Source organism: Onychomys torridus, chromosome 13, assembly GCF_903995425.1.
Source record: "Onychomys torridus chromosome 13, mOncTor1.1, whole genome shotgun sequence".
In the NCBI taxonomy this organism is placed as follows: domain Eukaryota; kingdom Metazoa; phylum Chordata; class Mammalia; order Rodentia; family Cricetidae; genus Onychomys; species Onychomys torridus.
The window spans coordinates 973,677-991,688 of NC_050455.1; the positions used below are offsets into that span (position 1 = coordinate 973,677).

The following is an 18,012-nucleotide window of genomic DNA, read 5'->3' on the forward strand; positions in this document are numbered from 1 at the left end:
AACCAAGAATTTTCCTAAAGTGAACAGTTAAGCCTTTTAAATATAGTATTTTTCATACTTTTAAGAAACTAAATGACACCGGGTGGTGGTGGCACATGCCTTTAATCCAAACACTCAGGAGGCAGAGCCAGGCAGATCTCTCTGAGTTCGAGGCTAGCCTGGGCTACAAAGCAAGTTCCAGGGAAGGCGCAAAGCTACATAGACAAACCCTGTCTCAAAAAACCAAAACCAAAAAAAAAAAAAGAAGGAAGGAAGGAATACCAAGGATAAGCAGAGTAGGGAACCAAAAAAGGTCTCACCTAGCCTGTAACAATAGCAGTAACACTGGAGAAATGATAAACTGTTCGACCATGAAGGAATGAACATAAACCACTCAACTAAAGCCAAGTATGTGAATTTAGACAGGAGACTCTCAAGACCTTTAAGTGATCTAGTACCTAATGAAATGAATCGTGAGCTTAGTTCAGATATCCTGGAGGTCTCATTAATGTCAGTGTACAGTACAGAAGGTAACGTGTAGAATAAAAAGAATCCATTTCAGTTACAGGCAAACAGCAATTATACTAAATTATCCTTTTACAAATATCTGAAATTGATCAAAACTGCTAACAAATTTGCTCTTTCCAGAAGCAAGTATTAAACAAACCTATTATGCCTTACATGCACTTACGATAAAATTTATTTTGTACTCAAATACCTTTTACACTAAACCATATTTACTTTATTCCATCTTTTAAAATGTGCTAGAATTCTTTAACTTCACAAACTCTAATAATAGCAGAGTCCCCAAACCACCTATGACAAGATATACAATATAGATTTCACTAAGCAACATGAATATTTAATATAGATTATCCACAGTAATTATTAAAATCAAAGGAAAATTTTAAGAACTATATACACAAGCTAATTAACACAGACTTTTTGAAAACCAGTTACACTGAAAAAAATACACTAAGTTAAAAATCCCACAATATCAACTTGTTGGGATAAATTCTCTCGTTTTATATTTGACTTTGTTTTAAAGGAAGCCAGTATCTATCTATGCATGCTCTGTGTGCTTTGTGTATATTATTGATCACTAAGAACAAAAAAATTTCAATAACTTAAATTTGGCAATTCATTTCATTAGGAGCCTGACGTAATTACCTGCAGTGTATGCTTTAATTCACAAAGTCTACTTACCACATACTTTACAGCACTTATAAACTGGTTGTGGAAAAGCAGGTGCTGGGTTTCATCTTCTGGATTTGAAGCCGTATAAAGCATTCCACAGACATTACAGGACACTGCTCCAAATCTTTTGTGTCCTGCATCCTATTTATAAAAAATAAACAAAACGTTTTCTTCCTTGCCAAAGTAACTATTTCTGAATACAGCCTCTATAATGTGACCATGAAACATGAACTGCTTAATTTATGAGCAACGTTTAGATTTCTTACAAAAAATAAGTAACAAAGTCTAAAATCTGTGTGTAGTGAATCCGTGCTCTGGCCTCCACGTGGACACCAATGAGTTCTCTCTCTTAGTTATAATAAATTAAAATTTTATCTAAAAAAGCTACTGCACTGGCACAAGCCTCAAACTCCAGCTCTGGAGTTTCCTGGCCACAGCCTCACTGAGTTGATGAGCTCCATGTTCAGTGAAAGACCCTGCCTCAAAACTAAGGTGGGAAGACACCAACAACACCTTTATAGACTGTCTTTCACACACAGGCACTCATACATGCAACACATAAAAATTTTCTTCTTTTTTTTTTTTTTTTGTTTTTTGTTTTTTGTTTTTTCGAGGCAGGGTTTCTCTATAGCTTTGCGCCTGTCCTGGACTTGCTCTGTAGACCAAGCTGGCCTTGAACTCACAGAGATCCACCTGCCTCTGCCTCCCGAGTGCTGGGATTACAGGCATGTGCCACCACCGCCCAGCAAATTTTCCATTTTAATAACCTGTTGACTTGTTCAAGAGCTTACTACATTTAAAAGAACTGAGAAAATATATATCAATATAAACTTAGTCCAAAGGCACCAAATAAGAAATAATCTATACAGGAAAGCTAATTTACATTTCATATTTAAAGTAACTGCAAACTAGAGAAAATAATGTATTGCAGACTCTCCTAGAACCCACGTGGAAGAAGAAGAGAAGTTCCAGGAAAGGCGCAAAGCTACACAGAGAAACCCTGTCTCGAAAAACCAAAAAAAAAAAAAAAGAAAATCAATTCCCAACATGTGTCTACTGACCACCACTGAGGCACCATGGCACAGGTATGTACATGCTCAAGCACATGCATACATGTATGCACACACATACACACACACACACACACACACACACACACACACACACTAAAATATAACTTAAATTTTTTTTGGTTTTGTTTTTTTGAGACAGTTTCTCTGTGTAGCTCTGGCTGTCCTGGAACTAGCTTCATAGACCAGGATGGCCCAAAACTCAGAGATCCACCTGCCTCTACCCTCCTGAGTGCTGTGATTAAATTTAAAGGTGTATACCACCACCACCTGGCTAATAGTATCTGTTTTTATTAACACTGTTATACAAACAATCTCAAACTTTTTTCATTGCAAAACTAAACTCTACACCCAAACAGTCTCTTCCCATTCTCCCATCCCTCCAAATCTCTAGCAGTCACCAACCTTTCTTGGCACCTCCCATGAGTAAAATCCAAGGTCATTGTCTTTCACTCAACACGTGGTCCTCAAGGCTCATCCATGCTGCAGAGTGTAAGGATTTCTCTTTGTAAGGCTGACCTTACTAACCCTTGTGATTATACATCTACCAATGGACAGGCAACTTTCTTCTATCGTTTGGCACTGTATAGACATGCTACACAAATATAATTATTTGTACTAAGTTCCACGTCATTTTAAAATTTAAATAAACTTCTGGGAGGAGGTAGTGATCAAGCTACTCATCTAAGAAAGCAATAAAGCCAGATGGTGATGGCGCATGCCTTTAATCCCAGCACTCGAAGGCAGAGGCAGGAGCCAGCCTGGTCTACAGAGTGAATTCCAGGACAGCCAGGGCCTGCCTCAAAAAAACCAAAAAGAAATAGATTTTTTTTTAAGTGTAATAATTTGTTATGAATAAAACCAGAAGCAAGGAAACTGAAATATTTATTGTGGGAAGGGATTATAATAATACCAGGAATGCTTTCTTTCTTTTTCTTTCTTTCTTTTTTTTTTTTTTTTGAGCTGAGGATCAAACCCAGGGCCTTAGCGCTCTACCACTGAGCTAAATCCCCAACCCCAGGAATGCTTTCTATACAATGACCAAGAAAAAAATTAATTTGTATTTTAAGAACCTTGCACTGGATGGTGTGGCACACTCCTTTAATCCCAGCGCTCAAGAGGCAGAGGCAGGCAGATCTCTGAGTTTGAGGCAAACCTGGTCTATAGAGCAAATTCCAGAACAGCCAAGGCTACATGGTGAACTGTCTCAGAATTTAAAAAAAAGGACCTTATATAAACAATTAATTTACAACAACACTTTACCAATAGCTGAGCCGTGTACTTACTATGACGAGCTGTTTTTCGTCCACTTTCTCTGAGTCTCTCAGTTTCAAAGCCTTTGGAATTGTTATCTCCAAATGAGAATTATACTTCAGCTGAGAATGATTTGGTGGTATAGCCCTTAAAAAAAAAAAGAAAGAAAAGAAATTATTGAATATTATACATCCGTATAATGTCAATCATTAAAGACAAGAACACATTTCTATACAACAAATTTCAATGTAAGGAGGAAAAAGACACCCTCTTAAAAATCAGTGAGCTCTTCTTTGGAGATGTAATCCATGACAGAATACATGTACAAGGCCCTAGGCTAGGTTCAACACCCAGTATCAAATTTAAAAAGAAAATTATAAAAATCAAATAAACTGGGGCTGGAGAGATGGTTCAGAGGTTAAGAGCACTGACTGCTCTTCCAGAGGACCCAGGTTCAATTCCCAACACCCACATGGCAGCTCTCAAATGTCTGTAACTCCAGTTCCAGGGAATCCAACACCCTCACCCAGACATATAAGCAGGCAAAACACTAATGCACAAAAAATAAAAATAAATAGTTAAAAAAAAAGCAAATAAACTAGGCAAAGCATAAAACTGACTTAAATATCTTATCAATGGATTGTAAATTAAATGTGGTATAAATACACAACAGAGTATTATGTACAGGTATAGGCACATGACTTCTTACTGCATGGGTAGGCCCCAGAGGTCTGCATCAACCCCATGGAGTTCATCAACCCTGACTTTGTGGCAGCAATGATCCCCAAAGTGAAAGGGGTGGTGTTTGTGCAGGCAGCAGGCACAGCAAACCTGTCCTAGGTACCCAAAGAGCCACCTGAGGGCTATGACCATACTGCTTGAAGTGGATGTACTGGAGGGCACACTGCAGTGCCCAGAGTCTGGTCATTTTCCCCCATCAGGCATGGGGTCCCTAAAATGCTGCTAAGTGACCCAGGAAACCCAAAAATAACCTTGCTAGCAGCCATGCTGGCATTTTGTGACTGTCTGTATCCATGGCTATACAATCTGTTAACTAGTTATGCCACGTGTGACCCAGATCTCTTCCAATGGTGCACAGAGCACAGTATTTCTGAGCCCCATAGTCTTTTTTCTTCTCATTAAAAGTTAAAAACCAGGGTTAGGGATTTAGCTCAGTAGTAGAGTGCTTGCCTAGCAATGCAAGGCCCTGGGTTCAATCCTCAGCTCAAAAAAAAAAAAAGTTCAAAACCACTGGGCGGTGGTGGCGCACACCTTTAATCCCAGCACTCGGGAGGCAGAGCCAGGCAGATCTCTGTGAGTTCAAGGCCAGCCTGGTCTACAGAGCAAGATCCAGGAAAGGCGCAAAGACACAGAGAAACCCTGTCTCGAAAAACCAAAAAAATAACATAAATAAAAATAAAAGTTCAAAACCAAGAAGAGGATGGAGGGAGAAAAAAAGAAATCTTGGCATCTGCAGCAGAACAGATACTCCTGGAGGGTATTATGTTACGTGAACTCATCAAGGGTAAATAAAAAAGCAAACATTGTATGGTCTCACATACGGAAGCTAAAAGGTTAACCTCGTAGAAATAGTAGTCACCAAAACTAGGCTATGAAAAGAGAAGTCTGAAGATGGAGACAGGAAGACTGACAGGTGGGGAGGAGGACGCAGCTGAAAAGAAGAAATAACTTCTAATATTCATAGCACATGAGACAACTGTGTATTTCAAAATAGTTATGAAAGGACTGCCACTGTTTCCTACACAAAGGAATGATATATTTGAGGTGATGACTGACAATTACTTTTATTCAACTGTTACACATTAGATACCTATATTGAAAGATCACAGTGTATCTCATAAGCATGTCAATTACACACTTTTAAGTCAAAAGCCAGGGGGTGGGGGTGTACTCTAATCCCAGCACTTGGAAGGCAGAGGCAGGTGGATCTCTATAAATTCAAGGCCAGCCTGGTCTACAAAGTGAGTTCCAGGACAGCCAGGGCCGCACAGTCAAACCCTAACTTGAAAAACCATGGGGAAAAAATTAAGTCAAAAGAAAAAGAAAGCTACTAATTATCAATAAACAAAATTGCAGGGTCTCCTATTGTTTGAATGCCTTAGGTTTAATAGTTTTAGCCACCTACATCACTTCAGTTTGTCCTAAAGGCTATTTGGTGATCAGGCAAGTAAGTCAAATGGACTTACCATTGGCATTCAAGAGAGAACCTTTCCAAAACACACTCTTACATACCTATGACACCTAGTAGTTCAAAGAGTAAAGGAAAAACACTACTGCTTGCATCCTAAACCAGAACAATTGTGACAAGAAATGAGGAAACAAAGACTAAGTTCTGTAGCTGGGAAGTTATCCCACATACATACTCACACAAGTGGGCAAAGATACTATGCCTTCCTTCACTGAATACGCTGTTACTCTTGTTGTTTCATAGAAAAAAGCTACAAACCAGCAGAATGTCTATTAAGTAGACAGCTGCTGAAGAGACCAAGAAAAGCTCTCACAAGGAAATCAAAATGTAGAATTTAGATGAGGTAGGAAGGTAGAAAAATATGCTCAGAGTGCCAGGTGGTGGTGGTGCACATCTTTAATTCCAACACTGGGGGGAGTGGGGATGAGGCCAGCCTGGTCTACAGAGCAAGATCCAGGACAGACACCAAAACTACACAGAGAAACCCTGTTTTGAAAAAAACAAAACCCAAAACAAACAAAGTTTTTAAAAAGGTTATTAAAGTGAATAGGCATTGAAAAAGTTCAAGGACAGTTGGTAGCACACACCTTTAATCCCAGCGCCCAGGATGCAGAGGAAGGAGGATTCCTGAGTTCAAGGCCAGTCTGGCCTACAGAATAGTTCAGGACAACCAGGGATACAGAGAAACTCTGGGGGAAAGAAAAAAAAAAAAAAAAGAGGAGGAAGAGAAAGAGAAGAAGGAGGAAGAGGAAGAGAAGAAAGAAGGAAAATTTCAACAAAGAAGGAAAAATTTCAACAAGAAATGTAAGTAAATGATGATTACTAGCATTGGCTATTACGACAAGTCTCTAAGAACTCTATAAAGTATAATGTTTTAAAGTGATGCCTTACCTGGGCTTGCTGTTGATAGACGCTTCATTACTGAGTACACTATGAGGCTGCTTAGGAGCTGAGCCTGTGAGTTAATAAAGAACATGGATTGTATAGTAAACAGTTTTTAAAGATTTGTTTTTACATGTATGAGTAAGTATTTCATGCTTACATGTATGTGTAGGCCCTCAGAGGCCAGAAAAGGGCATCATATCCTCTGGGACTGGAATTACAGATAGTTGTGAGCCACTATGTGGGTGCTGGGAATTGAACTTGGACCCTCTAAGAAGAGCAGCCAGTGCTCTTAACTGTTGAGCCATCTCTCCTGAAGTTATTTTAATAAATGAGGCCATGAATGTGAAAAAGAGAGTGGAGGGGAATATAGGAGGGTTGGAGAAACGAAAGCAAATGGAAAAATGATATAATTATAATCTCACAATAAATTTTAAAATAAACATCTAATAAAATTAGAACCTCCCTTTTGGAAATTACCTTTCCAAATGAGGCAGAAAAGCTCTGTACTATACAAAATCAGACTAAGGAGCTGCAAAGAGGTCTGGAGGATTCAGGATTTCTCTCTATTGTGTTTGCTTGTTTTGTTTTTTTTTCAAGACGTTTCTCTGTGTATCCCTGGCTATCCATCCTGGAACTCACTCTGTAGATCAGGCTGGCCTCGAACTCAGAGATGTGCCTGCTTCTGCTTCTCAAGTGCTAGGATTAAAGGTGTGCCCCACCCAAAGGCTTTATTCTTATAACCTCGTGAGTTTTAATATTATCTGAACTGCTGGATAGATGTTTGCTCACCTATGTCAAATGAAGCAACAGAGGAGCTAGAGCTCTAACTGCATTCTGTCCTCTACAGAAAGTGTACTTAGAGCAAGGTACTGAGGTCAGGGACTCACAGTTGTGACTGAGTGCCTAGATTTCACTCAGTGTGTAATACAAACAGGAAAAGAAACTCATTTACTGAAAAAGTGCCTTCATTGAATTTAATTATTTATATAGTTAAGATTCTAAAAAAAGTTTTAAACAAAATCTTTAAACAAAATCATTTATTTCTGTTTAGAGTTTAGTCATGCAAGCACTGAGCCAATTTTTTTTATTCAATATTTGTTAATGATTGCTGAAATTAGGTAAATTAAGGTGGGTGATGGTGGCACACGCCTTTAATCCCAGCACCCGGAAGCAGAGGCAGGTGGATCTCTGAGTTTGAGGCCAGTCTGGTCTACAAAGTAAGTTCCAGGATAGCCAGGGCTACACAGTGAAACCCTGTCTCAGAAGAAGACAGACAGACAAAATAGGTAAGACAGTGTAAGTGGAAAACATGAAGCATAGATAAACCCATAATTCAAAGACCCTGAGTACTGAGGGTTAAAGAGAAAACCCACAATGGTAAAGCACAAACAGCAGGTAAAATCTGAGGATAAGTTTCTACACCCAACTTAAGCAGTTCATTAAGGGACACTTCTCTAGAGAATTCAAAATAGGAGCTACCAAAACAAAAGAATTTTTGGTAGGCAGGCAAAAGATAGTATTTAGGTACTGCTACAAAACAGTCAAGAGAAGCAATTCCCCTGAAAGAATTAATGATAACTGGGCTGGAGAGATGGCTCAGCGGTTAAGAGCACTGGCTGTTTTCCCAGAGGTCCTGAGTTCAATTCCCAGCAACCACATGGTGGCTCACAACCATCTGTAATGAGATCTGGTGCCCTCCTCTGGCCTGCAAGCATGCATGTAGGCAGAACACTGTATACATAATAAATAAATAAATAAATAAATAAATAAATAAATAAATAAATAGATAGATAGATAAATAAATAAATAGATAGATAGATAGATAAATAAATAAATAAATGAATGAATGAATGAATGAATAAATAAATAAATCTTAAAAAAAAAAAGAATTAATGATAATCATAAACTTAAAAACCAAACCAAGAAGGCAGGGTGGTGGCAGTACACACTTTTAATCCCAGCACTAAGGAGACAGAGGCAGGTAGATCTCTTGAGTTGGAGGCCATTCTGGTCCTCAGAGTAAGTTCCAGGACTGTGAGCTATACAGAGAAACTGTCTCACAAAAGCCAACAGAACAAAACAAAACAAAACAAAAAAACCCAAACAAACAAACAAACAAAAAGCCCACCATACCAAAGGGCTAGAAAAATGACTCAGTGGCTAAGAGCACTTGCTGTTTTTACAGAGGGTACAAGTTCCAATCCCAGCACCCATACTGCATGGTCTCTCAACCACCTATAACTCCAGGACAGGGGATCTGTTGCTCTCTTCTGGACTAAATGGACACACACATATGCATACACAAAGTAAAGTAAATCTATTTAAAAAAAAAAACAAAAAACATAACAACCGGGCATGGTAGTGCATGCCTTTAATCCCAGCACTCAGGAAGCAGAGGCAGGCAGATCTCTGTGAGTTCAAGGCCAGCCCAATCTACTAAGGGGATTGATTCTAGGACAGCCAGGGCTGTTACACAGAGAAACCCTGTCTTGAAAAACCACAAAAAACCCCAAAACATAACAATAGTCAATAGGCCTATTTCACATGAAAATTTTCTCTAACAGTAACAAATACAGCATTTGAACACTGTAAAATTCAAAGTATTACCTGGAAACTTTCTGTCTCCATCAATTTTGGCTTGATTAGGAAGAGCTGAAGCAGCAGCAGTGTCTTCTAATGAGCTATTCTCCACCTCAGATGCTGAACATAAACTGAAATTCTGAACACACATGCCATGTTTTTAAGTCAATCTCTGGGACTTATTTTAATACATTTTCAGCAAATTCTGCCTACTAAAAATGTTTTTAAGATAATACTTTATAACTGGAGCAATTCTCATAGATATGTCTATAGTTCATTCATGATATTCCAACAAGTTACCATCTTAGCATCAATTATCATTAGTCCCATGCTAAATTTAAAGCAGCTCACTGGATCATTAATCCCAGCACTCAGCAGGCAGAGGCAGGCATATCTCTGTTAGTTCAAGGCCATCCTGGTCTAAGTAGGGAATTCAGGGACAGTAAGGGCTACATAGTGAGTCCCTATCTCACCAAACACCAAAATACTTTTTAAAAAGTTTAAGTATGTTCCACAGTCACCAAGCTCCATGCCACTCCTCAAAGTACATGTCAGTACTGTACTGTCCAATATGGTACCCACCACCATGGTTACAGGACACTTTGGGTACTTGAAATGCAATTAATATGGTTTGAGACATGTAGTAAACATTTATCAAGTCAGATATAAAGACTTCGCTGGGTGGTGGTGGCGCAAGCCTTTAATCCCAGCACTCGTGAGGCAGAGCCAGATGGATCTCTATAAGTTCAAGGCCAGCCTGGTCTACAAAGCAAGATCCAGGAAAGGCACAAAGCTACACAGAGAAACTCTGTCTCGAAAAACAAGAACAAAAAAAAAAAAAAAAAAAAAAAAGGACTTCAGCACATACACACAAACGTTAAATTGACAGTATTTTTATATAACAGACCAAGTAAAATATATTAAAATCAATTTTTTAACTGTTTCTTTCTGCTCCATTAATATTAGATAATCTGTTTCACATTAAATTTCTATATTGTCCTGAACAGACTAGAATTATCTTTTCCCTTATAAAATTTCAACTCATTACTTAAAAATTAACCTCTTTCATGAGACTTTCCCCAATTTTTTCCAATTATCACCATCATCTACTTTTTCATGCACTTCTTACTTTTTTTTAAAACAAAGATCATATTATAATTATCTTTTTATTACCTAGAATCTTCAATTTAGAACTTTCTCAGAGCAGCTAGACCATTAGTAATAAGAATATATACTTCAAATTCTATTTGAAATTCTGGTTACCTCATGGAATCAACTTCATGGCTATCTTGTAACACTCATTTCTGTGTGTTTTAGGAGAGTTCACATCTAAGTGTTGGAGCCAATGAAGTACAAACTGGAATTCCAGCCTGTTATGAGCATCCTAATGTGGGTGCTGGGAACTAAATCAGTTCTTCTCCAAGATTGGTACTCACTCTTAGCCACTCATCTCTCCAGCCCACAATGCTACTTTAAAATATGGAGTTTTGGGGATTGGGAATTTAGCTCAGTGGTAGAGGGCAAGGCCCTGCGTTCGGTCCACAGCTCCAAAGGGAGGAAAAAAAAAAAAGATGGAGTATTTGTTGGTAGATTTTTTATTTGTTTTGTTTGCCCTTTTTTTTTTTTTTTTTTTTTTTTTTTTTAAAGACAGGGTTTCTATGTGTAACCACCCTGGCCATCCTGGAACTCACGCTGTAGACCAAGTTGGCTTCAGACTCATAGAGCTCCACCTGCCTCTGCCTCCTGAGTACTGGGATTAAAGGTGTATGTCACCATCGCCCAGCCTGGTTTTTTGTTTTATTGGTTTTTTTGTTTTAATTAAAACAAAAGCCAGGTGTGATGGCACATGACTATAATCCTAGGATACCCAAGAGGCTGAAGCAGTATTCCCAGTTCAAGGCTCAGGACCCTGTCTCAAATCACCCTCATGCTTCTCCCTCCCAAAAGCCAATTATAGTGAAAACTTTTTAATGAGAACAATCACATTATTACTGAGTCTTTTTCCACTAATAAAATGTTAGTACGTTGATTTGAAATAACTGATGTTCCTATTTGGAACTGGGGAAATGACTCTGGTTAAAGCATTTGTTAGCAAATATGAGGACCAAATCCAGATTACCAGAAGCCTTAAATGCCAGCAGGATACAGCAGCCCTCCTTCCTGTAATTCCCACCTCAGATGGCAGAGACAGGAGGGAGAATCCCCTGAGCAACCTGGGTGGTGAGACCAGCTGTATAGACACACTCTGGGGTTAACGGAGATTCCATTTCATTGACTAAAGCAGAAGTGACTTAGGGTGGTTTTCATCAATCACAAGCCTCCATATGCCCACACATGCAAATATGCATGTATGTATGTATGTATGTATGTATGTATGTATGTATGTATGTATCTACATACACACATAAAAATGGAACAAAGAAAGGGCTGAAGAGATAACTCAGCAGTACTTGCTGCTCTTCCAGAGAATCTGAGTTCAGTTCCTATCACCCACATCCTGTAGCTCACAACTGACTCCAGCTCACTGGATTCTCCCTCCCACCTCCTCTGGCCTCACAGGCACCTGCACACACACATAGCATTCACTTGCAAAGACATACACATACACACATAAATAAAAATAGATCTAAAATATGAAAGAGCTGGGTGTGGTGGCACATACCTTTAATTCCAGCACTCGAGGCAGAGACAAATAAATCTCTGTGAGTTCAAAGCTAGCCTGGTCTACAAAGTGAATTCCAGGCTAGCCAGCACTATATAGTGAGACCATGTTTTTTGTTTTGTAAGTTTGTTTGCATTCCTATATTCTACTAATAGAAATCTTTCTGATTTTTTTTTCAGTACTGAGGATTAAACCTACGGCCTTGTCCAGGCTAGCATGCGCTTTGCCACTGAGTTGTATCCAGCCCTAAACCTGGCCAGCCACCCTAACTTTAGTTTGTCATTTAATCATTTAGATTGTCACTAAAGTTAAGTTACTTACATATTCAAACCTACTTTTCTTTCTTTTTTTTTTCTTCCTGAGGGATTCTCTATGTAGCCCTGGCTGTCTGAAACTCACTCTATAGACCAGGCTGGCCTCAAACTCAGAGACCTGGCCACCTCTGCCTCGAGAGTGCTGGGATTAAAGATGTGTGCCACCACTGCCCGGCAAGCATCACTTTTCTTATCTGTATGCATAACAATTTACAGCGCACATGGTGACAGATTTCTGATACTTTCCTTACCTGCAACAAAGGCAACGTTCATTAAACAGAAACTACCAGGGGAGTTAAGCCATTCTACCTCCCTCCTGAATGTTTAAATGGGTATAAAAAATCTCTGGGGTTGGGGATTTAGCTCAATGGCCTGGGTTCAATCCTCAGCTCCAGAGGAAGGAATTTAAAAAAAAAAAAAAAAAAAAGGACTTATCTTAGTTTGATCCTCAGCACCACAAAAAAGGAAAAACCATTATAATTCTTCTCTTAAAATGTTGATTTATACTTTTAGAAATTTCCTTTGCCAGCAGTTCAAAACTGCCATAAAATCAACACAAAGGTATTCTTTTTTGTTGGGGGGGGAGGGGGATTCGAGACAGGGTTTCTCTGTGTAGCTTTGCGCCTTTCCTGGATCTCGCTCTGTAGACCAGGCTGGCCTCGAACTCACAGAGATCTGCCTGCCTAGTGCTGGGATTAAAGGCATGCTGCCGCCACCACCCAGCTAGGTATTCTTTTAAAGATATTTAACTTTTTACATTTCTTCAACTAAAACAAAGGTTGTTTTACCAAAGTTGAATAAATTTTAAGGTTTCTTTTGTGAGGGTAGGGAGACGAGGACTCATACTTGCTAGGCAAGCCCTCTACTACTGAACTATAACTCCAACCCAAAAATCTTAATATCTCAGAAATGGGCACAAGTTCTAAGTTCTAGATTTAAATCACTAAGAGATGTGCTTTCCGTTGTTAAAATTAAATTTTTTTCTTAAAAAGGAACTACTTTTGTGTGATAAGTTTAAAAGCTAGAATTCCACAGTTATGTTTTCCATAAAATAAAAATGGTAAAAACAGGGAAGCATACACATAAAGGGGAAACATTCTGAGTTGCTCAGGTTCATCACTCTAAGACGGGGTTAACAACTTTATCAGTATCTTGATATAAAATGCTTCATAAAGTTAGTAGTAGAAAGAACCTGGCACCTCTATCGCACATAATAAAGATGATTACCTTATCTGGTGCTGACTCACAAGAATGTTTCATCTGATTATCCAATGGTGAGTCAGGAGAGGGTTTAATATGATTATCCAAATGACAATTTCCAGGAGCCCCTTTCGTGGCTTTATTAATTTCAATTGCAATATTATTAATTTTAACTTCTTCAGATTTAATTCCTTTCATTTTATCCTGTTGGCAAGTTACATTACTATGTGGTTTCATCTCTAAAAATGTACTTTGAGACACTGGATGAGGCATTTCTAAAACTGGTGGTGAAAAACCAGTTCGTAATAAGCCCAATTTAGGAGATACTTGAGAGTCCAATTTATGTTGCTGCACAGAGTTAAATTTTGAGAGTTTAATTTTAGTCCAGTTGGAGTTCCTCTTAGTGGAGCTATTTATTCCATTTAGTATGCACTTCACAGGCTTTGTTTTCCTACTGGGGAAGAAACGGTTACACTGCACATCCTGGTTTGTTTCTTTCTGATGGAGCATTTGTCGTTCAGCATCAGTCCCTTCCGGTTTGACTTCTAGAGGCTTCTCCTCCTTTACACTTTCCACGTGTGACCATTCCCTTTTTACCTCTACAGTATCTGATTCAATTTCACCAGCAATTTCTTCACAAAGTTGGAGAATGGTACCTCGCTTACTCTTTCCAGCTTGCTCCAATTCAGGATCAATACTTTGTTCAGGCACTAATGGCTGTGGAAATTGGGGGGATTTTGTGCTAGTATTTACTGGAGTATGAGCTGATTTCCTTGGTTCATTCTTTTGAGAGACCACTGAAGTAGCTGTTTTTAATTTTCTAATCTCAGAAGTTACAGGCACAGGTTTTGATTCTTCTTTTCTAACGGTCTTCTGGAAACACTTTTCAGACCCTGGAATGCACTGAGAACTACACGTATAGGCTGTCTCATGCTGTACTTTGAGCTTCTTTCCTTTGGGAGAATTTATTACTTCATTTGTAACTGAATTTCTGTCCTCCTTACAATCAGACTTTATTTCAAGCACTTTTCTTTTCACATGCTTTTGATTTACTGTAACTTTATTAGATTTACTTTGAGTACTGTTACACTGTTCTCTTCTTGTTGGCTGCAAATTCTGTTTAATTGCCTGAATTTGACTCTGAATCTCTCTACTTCGCAAAGACCTGGTTGAACACTCACTTAACTGTTGTAGTCTTTGTGATCTCCGGTTAAGTTGCTCATTTCCTTTGAAGGTTCCAAGCACTAATTTTTCCTGATATAATCTCTTCTTTTTTGTAGATTCTTGTGATTGTCCCTTCACAGTTACCATATTATTATTAATGGATTTAGTTGCATTTTTATCAGCTGCTGATGCTGACCTTGTATTCATTCGTGTTCCCAATTCAGGCTGATTTATTTTACTCTCGTTGGAAGATCTAACCAGTGCCTTTACAGCTTCCTTGGAACCTGGTTTCTTTGCTAGACTGTTTTGAGAACTTTGAATTTCTAGTTCTAAATTCTCATCTTCAATTTCTTTAGTAACTTTGGAGGAATTTTGTTTTGATTTCTCCTGAATGGACATTATTCCTGAGTAATGTCTTCCCTTCTGAGGAGTTTTTGAGGACTGTGTCCAGGTAGATGCAGATGTTAGGTACTTAGTATTATTACTGAGGAGATCTTAAAAATCAACTTTAACTTATATTGATGTACATTTCCAACAGAAATACCAAGTTGTTTCAAGTAAGGTTGCTCTCTGAAATTCCTAAGACATGAAAAAAGCTAGCATAAATGCTGCAAGATATTTGCTTTATGATTTTGCTGAGTAGGGAAATGGAAATCTGAAGAAAATTTAATTCTAATTTAATATTTTCAGAAGTTTTTATTTTTTTAATGAAAATAAACTTCATTCAGATCCAATTTGTTTTAATTACTTTAGTTTCAGGCCTAACCCTATTACTAGGAGTTATTTATCACTGACCTGTCTGCTTTGACAAAATTTCTGACAACTTTTTTCTTCTGAAGGCTACAGCTACTGGACGCTGATGCACGTGTAACATGTCTTATGGCTAACAGGTTTCTTTCCTTGGTTGCCAAGTGTGTTGGTTTGTGGCTATTTAGTCTCCTTCGCTTAGTGAAGTGCTCTATTAATATAGATTTCCTTTTATGCTGCCATTTCTGAAAAATTAAACAAAAAAAGACATTAAGTTTTATTTAATCCAAGAAGCAGGTCAATGATAATACTATGCAGAGAAATACCTCAATTTAAAAATTTAACTCCTTCTTTTAGACTATATTCTTTAGAATAACACAATGAAATCTCCCCAAATATATTTTTCCATTTTTTACACTTATTTTAAGTGTATAAATATTTAGCCTGAATACATGTACCACATGCATACTTGGTGCCCATAGGTCAGAAAGGGACACTGGATCACCTGGAACAGGAGTTCCCAATGATTTGGATGGTTGTGAGTCAACATGTGGGTGCTGGGCAAAGAATTCAGGTCCTCTGCAAGAACAACAACTATTCTAAGCCCTCCAACCCCTCCCAAATATATTCTTGAATAGCAATTTATCTTATGAAAAATACAGAATAAACTTAAAAATTAATTTGTCTCCTGAGATTCACTTACAGTTCTTTTCCCACAAGATAGAACTGATGTTTCAGCCACCATAACTCAAGATAATCTGCTAAAACCATTCCTTATAACCTCTTAACACATTATACAGCACCTAAAAAACAAACAAAAAAACCTACTTAAAAAATGTTTAAAAAGATGTAATCATCAACTCACTTCTCATCAAATATAACTCCACCATGATCAACCATTAGTCTAATATTTATCAAAGCTCATTTTATACATAGCATTCAATTTCATTATTTCTATTTTGAAGAACACTATGGTACATACATCCACTCAAACAGTATACATACATTATATACTGTGGGAAAAAAATTTTAAAATATAAAAAACAATTCACAATGTAAACATTAAATGTATTAAACTAACAAAGCAAAATTTCATGAGGAAAAGCTACATATATATAGGGGAAAATGAAACATATTAGTAAAGCTGATTTAATTAAAAACATTTAGTAGGTAATGAAGAAAATCTATGAACTAAATGAACAATACTGAAATAGCAAATAGAAGTAAAAAAGACATTAAGAGATGGTAATGTAGCTCACTTGGTAGAGTGATTGCCTAAAATGCACAAAACCCCATAGGACTTTGATCCATAGCCCCTCATAAAGTCAGGTGTAGTGGTACAAGTCTGTAATTTCAGCACTTGGAAATAAAGGCAGGTTGATTAGGATTTCAAGGCCATCCTAAGGCTACAGGAAACCCTGCCTCAAATAATAAACAAATAGAATAGGATATTTAAAAAAAAAACAAAACAAACAAACAAAAAAAAAACTAAAAGACTAAAGACAATGGGGAAATGGCCCAGTGGTTAAGAACAATTATTGCTCTTGCAAAGGACCCAGGTTCAGTTTCCATTTTCCATATAAGGCAGCTCACGACTATCTTTAAATCCAGTTCAAGAGCATTCAATATTCTCTGGCCTCTATGTGCACCTGCAAGAATATGTGCACAAATCAGAACGACTCTGAGATACCACCTTACACCTGTCAGAATGACTATGATCAAAAACACTAAGGACAGTCAATGTTGGAGAGGATGCAGAGCAAAGGGAACACTCCTCCACTGTTGGTGGGAATGCAAACTTGTACAACCACTGTGGAAATCAGTATGGCAGTTTCTCAGAAAACTGGGAATCGATCTACCTCAAGACCCAGCCATACCACTCTTGGGCATATACCCAAGGAATGCTCAACCATACCACAAAGATACATGATCAACTATGTTCATAGCAGCACTATTTGTAATAGCCAGAACCTGGAAACAACCTAGATGCCCATCAAGTGAAGAATGGATTAAGAAGATGTGTACATACACACAATGGAGTACTACTCAGCAGAGAAAAACAATGACAGCATGAAATTTGCAGGCAAATGGATGGAACTAGAAAAAAATCATCCTGAGTGAGGTAACCCAAACCCAGAAGGACAAACATGGTATGTACTCACTCATAAGTGGATTCTAGATAGAAAGCAAATCAGACTGCAACCCACAGAACCAGAGAAGCTATATAGCAGGGGGGATACTAGGATGATAAGTTTTGGTTTTACTCAATTACTGGGCAAGCCTCAATGAAACATTTCACTATCACTATTTAGGATAAGAATTTATACTGTATCGAGCTGATAATAGAAAAATAAATAATAAAAAAAGACTTGTTACATAAAATAAAAGTGTTACATAAAATGTTATGGTGTATCATTAATATAACAATGCAAGGAAAACCATGTTTAAAACAGATTCAGTGTTTTGACACAATTAAGGAAAATATTTTTGATCTGCAGCTGGTTGACTCTGGGATGGAGAGAGCAGCTACAGTTGCCTTTTTCTTAACAAACTTTCACTAGTTTAAGCATCTACTCTTGACTATCCACCTACATAATCCTGTGTTTATGGACATTTTATTGTGATGAAGGTCTCCCTCACCCTTGTTTATTTTTGGTTTATTGCATTTTACTGAGTGATTTGTTTACTGAACATTACTGAACCAGTAAAAGCAAATGAATTAATGAATGAATCCCTAGAGAACCACCAATG

The 18,012-nt window shown here is 37.9% G+C and overlaps 1 protein-coding gene across 3 annotated transcripts in view; it reads right to left on the reverse strand.

Moving 5' to 3' along the window:
* Positions 1 to 18,012, reverse strand: part of Esco1 (establishment of sister chromatid cohesion N-acetyltransferase 1) — a 60,491-nt gene that overhangs the window by 22,980 nt on the left and 19,499 nt on the right. For all 3 annotated transcript variants that reach the window (XM_036205003.1, XM_036205004.1, XM_036205005.1), the window contains exons 3-8: positions 15,965 to 16,064; positions 13,378 to 15,506; positions 9,202 to 9,313; positions 6,601 to 6,664; positions 3,533 to 3,647; positions 1,186 to 1,317 (exon numbers count right to left, since the gene is read on the reverse strand). In XM_036205003.1, the coding sequence (XP_036060896.1) occupies positions 1,186 to 1,317; positions 3,533 to 3,647; positions 6,601 to 6,664; positions 9,202 to 9,313; positions 13,378 to 14,913 (1,959 nt within the window). In that variant the 5' untranslated portion in view covers positions 14,914 to 15,506; positions 15,965 to 16,064. The remainder of the gene's footprint in view (positions 1 to 1,185; positions 1,318 to 3,532; positions 3,648 to 6,600; positions 6,665 to 9,201; positions 9,314 to 13,377; positions 15,507 to 15,964; positions 16,065 to 18,012) is intronic.